This window comes from Misgurnus anguillicaudatus, chromosome 19, assembly GCF_027580225.2.
Source record: "Misgurnus anguillicaudatus chromosome 19, ASM2758022v2, whole genome shotgun sequence".
Lineage (NCBI taxonomy): Eukaryota > Metazoa > Chordata > Actinopteri > Cypriniformes > Cobitidae > Misgurnus > Misgurnus anguillicaudatus.
The window spans coordinates 51,634,461-51,647,521 of record NC_073355.2 but is presented as its reverse complement, the minus strand read 5'-3'; the positions used below and the strand labels follow the sequence as shown (position 1 = coordinate 51,647,521).

General features: G+C 39.0%; 1 protein-coding gene across 1 annotated transcript in view; it reads right to left on the bottom strand.

Annotated features, from left to right (window-relative positions):
* myh9b (myosin, heavy chain 9b, non-muscle) overlaps positions 1 to 13,061 on the bottom strand; it is a 41,761-nt gene continuing 28,700 nt past the window's right edge. Inside the window, exons 20-40 of the mRNA XM_073857827.1 lie at positions 12,199 to 12,330; positions 11,883 to 12,089; positions 11,655 to 11,792; positions 11,437 to 11,560; positions 11,189 to 11,360; positions 10,851 to 11,063; positions 9,201 to 9,345; positions 8,900 to 9,106; positions 8,675 to 8,779; positions 8,444 to 8,596; positions 8,094 to 8,342; positions 7,798 to 8,010; positions 7,492 to 7,704; positions 7,256 to 7,417; positions 7,045 to 7,173; positions 6,876 to 6,964; positions 6,661 to 6,784; positions 6,370 to 6,578; positions 4,052 to 4,160; positions 3,799 to 3,971; positions 1 to 1,333 (exon numbers count right to left, since the gene is read on the bottom strand). Of these exons, the coding sequence (XP_073713928.1) occupies positions 1,225 to 1,333; positions 3,799 to 3,971; positions 4,052 to 4,160; positions 6,370 to 6,578; positions 6,661 to 6,784; positions 6,876 to 6,964; positions 7,045 to 7,173; positions 7,256 to 7,417; positions 7,492 to 7,704; positions 7,798 to 8,010; positions 8,094 to 8,342; positions 8,444 to 8,596; positions 8,675 to 8,779; positions 8,900 to 9,106; positions 9,201 to 9,345; positions 10,851 to 11,063; positions 11,189 to 11,360; positions 11,437 to 11,560; positions 11,655 to 11,792; positions 11,883 to 12,089; positions 12,199 to 12,330 (3,375 nt within the window). The 3' untranslated portion in view covers positions 1 to 1,224. The remainder of the gene's footprint in view (positions 1,334 to 3,798; positions 3,972 to 4,051; positions 4,161 to 6,369; positions 6,579 to 6,660; positions 6,785 to 6,875; positions 6,965 to 7,044; positions 7,174 to 7,255; positions 7,418 to 7,491; positions 7,705 to 7,797; positions 8,011 to 8,093; positions 8,343 to 8,443; positions 8,597 to 8,674; positions 8,780 to 8,899; positions 9,107 to 9,200; positions 9,346 to 10,850; positions 11,064 to 11,188; positions 11,361 to 11,436; positions 11,561 to 11,654; positions 11,793 to 11,882; positions 12,090 to 12,198; positions 12,331 to 13,061) is intronic.

The window sequence follows — 13,061 nt, the reverse complement described above, 5'->3', positions numbered from 1 at the left end:
TGAGTTTTTAAAAAGCCATTTTATTGCAATTATACCATCAATTTATGACAAATCTCCAGATATCAATAATGAGCTGCAATAAGAGAAAATAACATGAAGTTTGTATAAGAGACATTATAAGAGTACATCTCTCTCACTTCCTCACAGAAGAGCAGAAACTGAGCACATTTTAATAACATCAATCCCTTACATTTAGTCTTCTGGATGATCACTTATGATGTTAAACGTAATGACCTGAGAGGTAGCCATGAAGACTTTACTCAATGTGACCCCAAAGATGTGTTCAGAGTTTACAGTGTGTGTATGTGTGTGTTTCAAAAGAAAAGCTGGAGCCCTTCACCCTTCATAAACATAAAAGATCCTTAAAGTACAAAACTGGCCCTTACGAAAATTAACCATGGTTTTACTAAAGGTCAACCCAAATACATCATGGTTACCGCAGTGGTAATCGAAACAAAAAAAGTGTTTACTACACATTTACTATAAAAAAACACATGGTTAATTTTCGTAGGAAACGCGTTTAAGAACAGCAATCATTTTTTAAGGCTATAGTGCATAGTGCCGCGTCTACATGAGTCTTTATTCCTTCAATCCTTTTCACCAGTGCAGTAAAACTACATCCATTTTATTACTCAGAACAAAGAGACAAACATGTTATCTGTAATAAAACTATCTGTGCTGCTTTACTAAATGTGTACTAAATGTCTTATTGTGTGTGTGAAGCCCAAAAGCATAACTGTGTGATAATATTATCATATCGACCAGCAGAAGAGAGAGAGAAAAAGAGCAAGCTATAGTAGAGTATGTTCATCCTTATACCATTATAAAAACTTCTGAATAAAATACAGTTTAGTAGAAAGCAACGTTGCTTTGGTCCCCTTCAAATAAGTTTTCTTCACTTTTTCAAACCATATTTGTACACATCCTTTTACGTCAGTTAGAAAAATAAGATTCAGAATCAGGACTGTCATCGACGGGATGTCTCTTTATAAAAAACATCATTCCCTGTTATCATTCCCAAGACATGAAAACACAAATTTGGTCCTCGGTTTCAGTGAAGTTATATTGTGAATATTGATTGTCGAGAGAACCGCCGTATGTGTTTGTCTGTGTTTAATACACTATGGCACTAAATTGAAATAATAAAAAAAGACAAAAACAAATGCATCTCTGAGTTTGTGTCCATGATGTTTATGTGTGTGTTTGTGGGGTGGATGAGCTCCTTTACTCTGGTTTGGGTTCAGGGGTTTCACTCTTGGCCTCCCCTTGGTCTTCATCACTCTCGAGTCCAGAACGACTGACGATACGACGGACGAAAGGAAGATCTCCACGCCTGGACACACAAACGTCACAAATTTAGCTTATTTAATCGTTATTTGCTCTGCACATTACAAGACTAAAATGCTGTTCGCATTATACCAACAACTATAACGTTTTTTAGAAAAAGAAAACAAAAAAGAGCTAAAAAACACAACAATCAAGCAAAATGAGGAGTAAATAAATAAACATACATATGAAGAAAATAAGGGAAAAATACAATTATGTTAAAACAAAACTAAGATAAAATAAAATACAAGTACATAGGCCATTAATATCCATTTAGATCGTATGATAACTATACGTTAACTATAACAATAACTGTATTAGCGTCCACACCACCAAATGATAACTTTATGCTAATTTGCTCACGAGGCATTTCATCATTCATTTACCTTTAATTGCATAAACTAATAATGCATATTTCGTCAACAGTGTCATTTGACATGCGCGTGCACTTTATAGTCAAGAAGATTTGATTGGCTGTCATTGGTTTATCGTCCACCAATTGGAAAAAAATTGCTCCAGAAGTGATCCCAATGACATTGTTCCTTTTATCTTTATTGTTATAGTTGTGGTGTGAACTCAATACTCAACTCAATTGTTTTAATTTTTTTATAGTTAATGTTATTGTCTAGGGATGCACCGAATCCAGATTTTTTAGGTTCGGCCGAATCCCGAATCCACCGTTTAATATTCGGCCTAATCCGAAACCGAATACCGAATCCTACTCTCATCCTTATTCCAACACAGTAAAACACATTAATGAAGTAAAAAACGTCCACGGCAGTGTATTTTTCATTTTATTTAATTTTAACTGTACATTATGCCAGGATGACAAGTTGGAAAAACTATTTTGACAATTACCATAAGCCTATGCATAATGAAAGCGATGCGTTGCGACACGCTCGTTTTTCCAATAAGCAAGCAGCTCCGCGCTGAAAACTATATTTAACTTTGAGTGAGAAGCTCCGCTCGTCAATGTCAGTCTTCACACGGCCGTCCAATTACAGTGGAGGAGGGGCGGGACATTACCACAGCAACCAACCGGCTCACAGCTGAAGCATCACAGCTACCAAGCGCTCGGCTGAAAAACAGCTGGCATTTGGGGTCCTCAAGGCGTTTTCAGCGGTGTTTAAAAGTTTTGGTGTGTCCAGCTGACCGAAAGAAAAAGCTCATCTCCACGTCAGCACCCGATGTGTGTAATCAACGGCTGCATGACGTCGACCAGCGTAGCGCAAGCCTAGGGTTCGGTTCGGTGGAAAAAAAATCTAGGATTCGGCCGAACCCGAACCCCGCCAAAAAGCCCAGTATTCGGCCGAATCCGAAACCGAATCCTGGATTCGGTGCATCCCTATTATTGTCATAATGTGAACGGCCCTTAACCTCTTATGAAAGGGCTGAAATTCAACAAGAGGGCGTATTTGATTCGTTACACTGCAAAAAATGATTTTCAAGAAAAAAAATCGTAGTTTTTTGTCTTGTTTTTAGTAAAAGTAAAATAAATCTTAAATTAAGATCCTTTTCTTGATGAGCAAACGGACAAAGAAAATTAGGCCAAAAATATCAAATTTAAGTGATTTTGTGCATAAAACAAGCAAAAAAATCTGCCAATGGGGTAAGCAAAAAATCTTGAAAATTTTTCTTAAACACTAATTTACACAGTTTTTTTGCTTGTTTTATTCACAAAATCACTTAAATTTGATATTTTTGGTCTAAAAACTAAACTTATTTTCTTGGGTTGTTTTGCTCATGAAGAAAAGCATCTTAATTTAAGAATTTTTAAATATTTTTAACACAAGACAAAAATACTAAGAATTTTTTTCTTGAAAATCGTTTTTTTTGCAGTGTACACTTTGCTCCACAAACGTGACACCCAAAAATAGCATTATAAGTCTTGAATGAGAAGTGAGAGTCGAACGAATGTCCGGTAGTGAAGTAATTGTTTACAGTTTTTATATCGTAATTCGGCAAGAAACGTCACGATTGTGAGGCGAATAAAAAATCGTTTTGGATTAAAAGGCTTGGATATTCCATTTCCTTGGACTCTTGGGGATTTATGATCAATTTGTTTTGGACAATTTCACCGAAGCGGATAAAGGGAAGATTTTGAAGGTAAGTAAACAAACTTAAACCGCGCCACCCGGTTTAGGTAGCTAACAACTAGATTACAGTTTTATGACTGCTATAAATCATCTTATGATTTGTGTGTGCACTTAATAGAATCCTGAGAGTCTAAGCTTTCAAACGATGTGCCGCATGACCGTATATTTTGAAGATTTAATGCTTTAAAGTTACAATGAAGTTTATGCAGACTCGCTTACGAAAGGGGTGTGTGTGCTGTGTACAGCACAGTGATCTTTATCAGGTTAAAGTTTTAATCTTCAACGCTATTTATGCCAGACTTTCATATTATAAATCTGCAACAAAAAAAGCATTATAACATGTGTTTGATGTGTTTACAATGAATGAGTTTCATACCTGAGTTTACTCTTCAGACTGCTGACCTCACGGTTCATGGCATCGGCCGATTCGGTGGCGTCCTCCAGCTCTCTCTGCAGTTTCCTGCGGTTGGCGTTGGCCCGCTGCGCCTCTTCCTCCGCCTCCTCCAGCTGTCGTTTCAGTTGCTTCATGCGGCTGTTCAACTTATCAGCCTGTAGCCGATCAAAACCCAAAGTTAAAGGAACGGTCGAGCCAATCACATAAGTTAAACCTGTAATAAAGCGTTTCAAACCTGGTCTTTAAATTGCTCTGAGCTGCGTCTCTCGTCATCCACCTGCAGAATCACCTCCTTTAACTTCTTCTCCGCACGACGCACCATCTTTGATGCCTGCTGTCTCTCTCTATTAAACACATCCAGGATTAGCTTACACAGCAATTATACTTAACACTGCATGTGTCAAACAGCAGTGATAGACACATATATTTGCAATAATACCACATATTATATTCTTTTTTTATATAATAATTATTAGGGATGATACTTAAAAAAACGCGTTAGTTCTTCACAAAGTTATTGAGGGTATTAAGAAGACTTGGAATATACTGGTAGTGCATAAAAAAGTTTATAGTGCTTTTATAATACTTTTATTTTGTCAATTAAGAGAAAACATTTGCATAAAAAAGTGATCCTGATTAATTTTTCTGTTAATATGTAATACCTTGATTATCCCACTTACCTAATTTATTAACAAACTGAAGGCAAAACGTTATTTACTCATTTTAAACTTCGTGTATGTTTTGATAACCATTCTGAATCTGATCTCTAACAAAATTCCTTCACAAAAATGCAATTATTTTAGCTTTTTTATTATTTATTTTTTTTTTTAAGAAAAATACCCATATTTAAACGTTTATACGCAAAGAAAAAAATATTGATAGGAAGAAATGTTTTTTTTCCCTTTTTGTTTGTTTATTGTTTGTTTGAAAGCAGAGGGTCTGTTTTTCATTTGATATATTTGTATGCCTGCAAGGCATTTTGTGAACCTTTTGTGAAAATCACAAAAAATGCTAGCGGGGAATGAGTTAATAGCCTGACAGCAACAAATACGCATAAAGCACAGTATTGGACTTGGATCGTTCCCGCTAGTCTAATAACTGATCCAAAAAAAAGGTCTGAATCGGCACAGATACCAATCCCAGGTATCAGATCTGTGCATCCACATTCATTTTCACATTTTCTGTGAGTTTTTTTATGTAAAGCTGCTTTGAAACAATGCAACATTGTACAAAAAGCACTAAAGAAATAAAATAAACTTGAAAATTGACATATTTCTATGGCCAATATATCGGACAATATACTTTGTATGAGCATTGGCTGTTAAATATTTTCAGTTCATTAAAATAATTGTTCCTGATGAATAATCTTGTTCGTATTACAAACAACAACACTCAACCATATTCAAATGGTGCCATGAGGTCTCAAACTTAAGAAAACTGCACTTAAACTTATTTAGTTTAATTTGTCCAAATGTCTTGTAAATATTTTTCAAGTACTTAAAAATAAATTTTTAATTGTTGTTTATATGTTTATGTGGTGTTTTAATAGTTTAAGTCATATAGATGAATGCTGCACACTGCAAAAAAATGACTTATAAAATCTTTTTTTTTTTAAATAAAACCTTAAATTAAGATGTATTTTCTTAATGATCAAAATGACCTAGGAAAATAAGTTTACTTTTTAGACAAAAAATATACAATTTAAGTGAATTTGTGCTTAAAACAAGCAAAAATATCTGTCAATGGGGTGAGGAAAAAATCTAAATATAAGTTTTATTTTTTCTTAAACACTTAATTTAAGCAGATTATTATTTCTTGATACACCTTGATTAGATATTTCTACTTAAAACAAAACAAAAATACTATGTAAGACAGTCATTTTTTACAGTGTAGAGGCGGGGAATGATTTGCATATTTACACAATGCAAAAAATGATTTTCAAGAAATCTTAGTATTTTGTCTTGTTTTCAGTAAAAATATTTAAAAAAAATCTTAAATTAAGATGCTTTTTCTTGATGAGCAAAACAACCCAAGAAAATAAGTCTAGTTTTTAGACCAAAAATATACAATTTAAGTGATTTTGTGCATAAATCAAGCAAAAAAAATCTGCCAATGGGGTAAGCAAATTTTTCTTGATTTTTTTCTTGCATTTAGTGTTTAAGAATAATGTTCAAGATTTTTAGAAAATTGAAAGTTATTTTTTGCAGTGCAGACCTGCGTATACTCAATGAGGCAAGGGGATAAAATTACATTCAAGCTGTTTAAAAGCATGAAGAAATTAATGTCACAGAAAAATCTTTTATATATGCTATTATGATGCTCGTAAATGACCTTTAAGTGATAAAATTATCGACTACATGGGGGACTTTAATTCGTTTAGAAAACTTATGCACAATAAATGTTTCATTCGTTTCACCAGTTTTCCATGAATCTCTCATTTACCGTAAATACATTTGTGTTATATCGCTCATGCTTCTCTCTCAATATCAACATTGGCCATAAAAACCCCATATTGGTCAAGCATTAGTTTACTGCATCCAGTCGCACTCTCACCTGGTCTCAACGTCCAGTTGCTCCTCCAGCTGCATGATCTTGGCCTCCAGGGCGGCGATAGAGGCCTTGTATTTGCTCTTAACGGCTCCCTCCAGCTCGGTGAGTTTGAGTTTCATGTCCTTGTTCTGACGCTCCATCTGTGCGCGCGCCCCCTCCAGGCGCTGAGAGATACTGCGCTCGGCCGTCAGCTCCACGTTTATCTGATCCACCTGCAGAGAAAGACGCTACCGTCAGGGACTGTATTGTAGTATTTTGAAGAGTATAAAGTCTGATAAAGTGTTTGCGTCTGACCTGCAGTAGAGCTCTCTTCAGACGGTCGTTCACGAGCTCCGTGTTATTCTGCTCCTCCTCTAACTCCTCCTCCAGCTGACCGATACGAGCCTCCAGACGCCTCCTCTCTTCTGAGCCCAGAGCTCTAATGGCGCAAACAAACACATAAAGTGATTTTGGTTTATTTTGTGATTGAGGGTGCCTCACACACCATACTGCAGGGGTTTGTGTCTCACCCTTTGGACATCAGATTGTTCATCTCATCCTGAAGTTCGTCCCTCTCTTGTTGGGCTTGTCTCTTGGCTCGCTCGGCGGCCGCCAGTTCCTACAGACAGAGACAGAGTCAGTAAACCCAGTTGAGACCCAGATCTGGATTTATGCGAGAGAACCGAGAAAAACACAAACCTCCTGCATTTGGATCATCTCTGCTTCCATGCTCTTTATCTTCTTCTCGTTCTCTTTGCTCTGAGCCAGAATCTCATCTCTGGACTGACGAGTGTCCTCCAGTTCCCTCAGTAGATCCTTCATCTGAGCCTGCACGATCAGAGAAGAACAGGTTTACGTCACGAACCTTCACATTTCTGAAGTTATCTCATCGGCACTGATGTAATGTTACCTGCACTTTCTTCAGCTGCTTGAGGGCCTCATCACGGCCCTTGTTGGCCTGATCAATGGCCGCCTCGAGATCCTTCAGGTCCAGCTCCATCTTCTTACGTGCCGCCATGGCGACCGCACGCTGTTTGCGCTCATCCTCCAGCTCCAGCTCCATCTCACGAACCTGACGACAAATAATTAATACGAGATGCCCGACTTTCAAGAGAAGCTTTTCCGACATCGAGTTTTATCTCATACCTGTTTGAGCAGCTGTCTTTTCTTCTCCTCTCCCAGCTCATCTCGGCCCAGCAGGTCTCTCTCGTACTGAGCCTTCATGGCCTGCATGTTGACCTCCAGACGCAGTTTGGCGTCTTCGGTCGCCTGCAGCTCATCTTCCAGCTCCTCCAGCTGAGTCCTCATCTCCTCCAGCTGCTGCTCCATACCACGCTTGGATTTCTCCAGCTCGTGCACCTGAGAACGGAGAGGAACCGTGAGGTTACTTCAGAGGAGATGATGATAAAGCCAAACACTGGTGCTTCTTCTGAATACTCTGAGGTGTCTTACACTCTTGCCGACATCATCTTTGGAGGACACCAGGTCTTCCATCTCAGCACGAAGCAGTTTGTTGGTCCGGTCCAGTTCGTCCTTTATGTCCGTCAGGGTCTCCAGCTCTCGGGCGAGCGCCAGCGCGCGAGTCTCTTTCTCACGAGCTTCGGCCTCGGCACGGTCGCGTTCCTCGGCGTACCGAGCGGAGATCGTCTTCTCCTCTGCAAGCATCTACAAAACAAACAGAACTTCATCAATGAGATTGTCGGATTGAGAAAACGTTGCTTGGAAATTTGATTGAGTCGAGTCCTCGCCTGGTCAAACTTCTTCTGCTTCTTCTCCAGGTTGGAGACGATCTGTCTCAGGTGGTCCTGGTCAACGACCATGTCGTCCAGCTCCTGCTGCAGACGGGTCTTGGTCTTGTCCAGTTTGTCGTATGCTGCGTTCCTCTCCTCCAGACGCAGTGTGACGCCCTCCAGATCTCTCTGCAGACGCTTCCTAGATTCCTCAGCGTTCTCCAGAAAACCGACCTCATGTTCCATCTTTCTCTTCATCTCAACCAGCTGCAGAAGAATAAAGGATTAATCATTATTACATCATGGAGGCAAATGTAGACAAGTTCTCCTCTTTTATTTATCTGTTGGTGCAGAAGATGACAGTGTACCTGAGTCTGTAAGGTGCTCATCTGTTTCTCCAGGTTCCTCTTGGCCGCCTCTTCCTCCTCCAGCTGCTCCTTCAGACTGTGATGCTCGTCCTCCATCTGTCGCAGACGGGTGTTCAAAGACAGTTTCTGTCGCGTCTCCTCCTGCAGAACTTCCTGTGAGACACAGACATCATGGAGAGTTAGACAGCTTTCATTCAGACGTCCCATAACGCAAGAGGAACCCCTTCATACCTGTACGTCCTGCAGCTGAGACTCTACAGCAGAATAATCCTTTGTGGCTTTGATCGATTTCCCTTCAACTTCATTCAGCAGACCACTGACGTTATCAAGTTCACTCTGAGGAGAGATGAGAAGATCAGATCTTCATTACAGACCCATAATCCATAATTAACGTTGGTTCTTTTCTATGAATATTATGATGATTATGGACATGTATGAATGGTTTTATGTACACACCTGCATCTTAGCGACTCTGTCAGCCAGTTCCAGTCTCTGTCGTTCACTCTCAGCGTGTTTAACCTGCAGCTCCTGCAGTTGTGTCTCAGCTTTTTTCCTGCGATGTTCAGATTCAGTTTTACCCTGCATGAGCGTCTTCAGCTCAATCTGCAGCTCGTTCCTCTCAGACTCAAGAGCTTGCTTGGTCTTCTCCACTGAGACTTTATTCTGAAGATGAACACATTTTAAACTTTATATAAATACATGTGTGTTGTGCATGTTTGTGTGTGTGTGTTACTAAGGTTGTGTGTGTTTGTCTTACCCTCTTGACCTGCTCCAGTTGTTCATTGAGCTCATCGAAGGCTTGCCCGTGTTTCTGTCTCATCTCAATCACCAGCTGCTCGTGAACTTTAGCTTCATCTTCCAGAGTCTTCTTCAGCTGGGCCACCTCTGTCTCACGCTTTGTCCTGTGATGACATCAGTGTCATGTCATCATTACATCACTAATCATTTCACTGCAGTGTCACACAACACCATTTCTTAAAAAAATCACAAGTGAGTGCAGTAGTCTCAGTATTTTACCACACATGAGATTTGTTTTACAGAACACAGCGAGTCGACTGCCTGGATGGCAGATGAATGAATGGTAAATATTAGGGATGCACAGATGTGATTTTTCTTTGGGCTGATACCAATTTAAACCGACAATAACTGGCTGATACTGATATTAAACACTTCTATACAATACTATACAGTTGGCCTACTAGCTAGTTTATTTCCGAATCAAAATTATTTTTACTGAACATAATATTTGATGCACAAGGTAAGATAACATTTTGGCGATTTTTTTTTTTTTTTTTGGTCTTTTGATTTTGAAAAAAGCCCAGATCACAGACATTTTCCCTTAATACTCTTACTCTGACCGCATGCACTGCAAAAAATAATTTTCAAGAGAAAAAAATATTTTCTTAGTATTTTTGTCTTGTTTTCAGTAAAAATATCTAAAAATTCTTAAATTAAGATGCTTTTTCTTGATGAGCAAAACGAATCGAGAAAGTAAGTCTACTTTATAGACCAAAAATATCAAATTTAAGTGATTTTGTGCATAAAACAACCAAAAAAAAATCGGCCAATGGGGTAAGAAAAAAAAATCTAGAAAATTTTTCTTAAACACTAAATTCAAGAAAAATTTGCTTGCAAAAAAATCGGCCAATATGGTAAGCAAATTTTTCTTGAATTTAGTGTTTAAGAAAAATGTTCAAGATTTTTTGCTTACCCCACTGGCCGATTTTTTTGCTTGTTTTATGCACAAAATCCCTTAAATGTAATATTTTTGGTCTAAAAACTAGACTTATTTTCTTGGGTCGTTTTGCTCATCAAGAAAACGCATCTTAATTTAAGAATTTTTAGATATTTTTACTGAAAACAAGACAAAAATACTAAGAAAATATTTTCTTGAAAATCATTTTTTGCAGTGTTGCTCACATGAATGAGAAATCTCTCACGTGATTAACAATTTTTCCCACTATAGCACGTTTGGCAAACTATAATTTGTACAGATTTTATTTTGTTTTGTGAAGTTATTCATTATTTATATAATATTTTATATAAAAACAGACATGCAACTTATTGCCTTCATGCAGTTAGTTAATAAACAATCAATATCCGCCTTTCTCGTGCTATTGCCGATATGCCGATCGTTTCAAATTAATCAAAAATCGGCCAATACATCTGTGCATCTCTATTAAATAAAAATTAACTCATATTTAATTCAAAACATACTTTTTTTACGAATATTTGTGTGTCATTTACATCTTATACTAATTATAGTATTGCACCATAGTATTATAACTTCAGTATTTTTTATTACAAAAGATTCACTGAATTAATAATGAATCTCTTGATATGGTTCAGAAAGTGATTCTGTGGTGTGTGAACATCTGTCCGACGGCTCGGCTCAGTCTGTGTTTACCTGAGCTCCTGTTGAGCTGCAGTAGAGTCCAGCGTGTCCTCCAGCTCGGTCTTCAGCGCCTCCAGCTCCTCGCCCAGATCCCTGCGGTGTTTCTCGGCTTTGGCGCGGGCCGCTCTCTCCAGCTCCAGATCTTCCTGAAGTTCACTGAGCTGAGCCTCAAGTTCACGGATCTTCTTCTGAGCCAGATTCTTCTGAGCGGCTTCCTCTTCCATCCTGATGAGAAAGAGAAACTTCATTACTATGGCTGACATCTTATATTACCTGCTTAAATATCAGACAGGCAGATAAATTTAGATATCATGTATGAACTGATAGCATCATGAGGTATGATGTCACACCTGGCCAACGCCTCCTGAAGCTCCTCCTCTTTTTTGGCGAGCTGCGCTCTGAGTTCGGCGATCTGCGCTTGTAGCTCTGCGATCTGATCCGTGAGTTCTGTGGAGTCACCCTCCAGCTTCCTGCGGTTCTTCTCCAGCTCCTGTCTCTGTTTCTCCTCACGTCTCAAACGGTCTGAAAGAGCACACGGGATTAAACGACATACAGCACCCAACCAATGGACCAATCACAATAAATATCAGACTCTTACCTTCCAGGTCTGTGATCATTGCTTCGTGTTTGTTCTTCAGTTTCTGCAGGCTCTTGGATTTCTCCTCCTCCTCGGCCAGGTTGGTGGTGAACTCTGAGATTCTTTCTTCTAGAAGTTTCTTCTCCTGTTGAAGCACCACACAGACGCTCGGTCAGAAAACCCACCTTCATTCATTTCTCATGGCATGAAACATAAGACACGTATCTCTGCAGACAGACCTTAGACAGTTTGTTGTTCTGGTCCTCGAAAAGCATCACCTCCTCTTCGGTTTTCTTCAGCTTGGCCTCCATGGTGACTTTCTCCAGCTGCAGTTTCTGTCGGGCGGCTTCTTCTTCATCCAGCTGCTGCTCCAGATCCTATTGGACCGAAACACGCGTCATTTCTTAAAAGATGCAAGCTATCTTATAATTCAAATTCATTTTTGACCGCGAGCGTGATCTCCTTACAGAAATATTCTGCTGCATCTTCTTCTTCTCAGCCATCAGATGATTGGCTCTCTCCTCCTCCTCCTCCACACGAGCCTCCAGGTCATGAAGGATCTCCTCCAGCTCTTGTTTCTTGGCCACGAGGCGGTTCCTCATCTCATCGGCCTCTGCGCAGAGGTCCATCTCCGCCTGCAGCTGCTCCTGCAGCGCTAACTTCTCTGCGTTCAGCTGTAACACGTCAACATGACACAAAATATCTCAACATCATTTCATAGAGAGTAAAGCCCACACAGAACAAACTGTAGATGTAGGTATATATTGTGTGTGTATTTCGCACCTGTTGTTGTTTGACCTCCAGCTCCTTCAGCTGTAGTTCAGCCACCTGCTGTTTCTCTTTGACTTTGTTGAGTTCTTCATCTTTGGCCTGCATCTCCTCCTCCTGTCTGCTGACCTGGAGCAGAGGCTTCACCTAAACACACAAACACATCATCATCAGTACAGAAACACACCTCAGATCTGCATGTGAGTGTATTAGTGTATGTGTGTGTATGTGTTTGGGGTGGGCGATGCATTGATGCCACACATAAAATACCGATATGAGGTACTTTTATTTTGACACTCTCTGTGTCCTCATTCTTTTGTGACGTAACTTCCCTCCAAGTATTTCCACCAAATCGCGCATTTTTGTTTATTTTCGTATGCTAGTGTCAGCAAGTGAATGCAATGCAGAAACAAAGTGATTGTAGCAGCGAAAACACAGCGAAGAGGCAGAAGACGTTGGGACTGCAATCGAACGCAAATCGTGGGTTTGGAAATATTTTGTATTTGGAAAATGGATTGGACAAACAAATTGGCAGAAAACCTATGCCAGCATCATCTGTCTGAAACACTAAAGACTTTGACTGTTGTCATCATAAACTTGATTTTATGTGACTTTTTCCCTTATTATTTATTTTCATTTTTAAAAAAGTGTATTTTTTGTTTGATGGTGTAAATGTCACAATTGGGAAAGATATTGTGCCATTTTAAAGAGTTTATGTTAATGTTAATGTTATATACTGTATTTTGGTTGCATTCATGAGGCAAATAATATTAAATTATCAATAAAATAATCAAATCATAATTGAATCAAAGAAATTCGTTTGATGTATCTGCAAAAATTGCATCGCTGGCAGAGATAATCCATACTAGGGCTGGGTA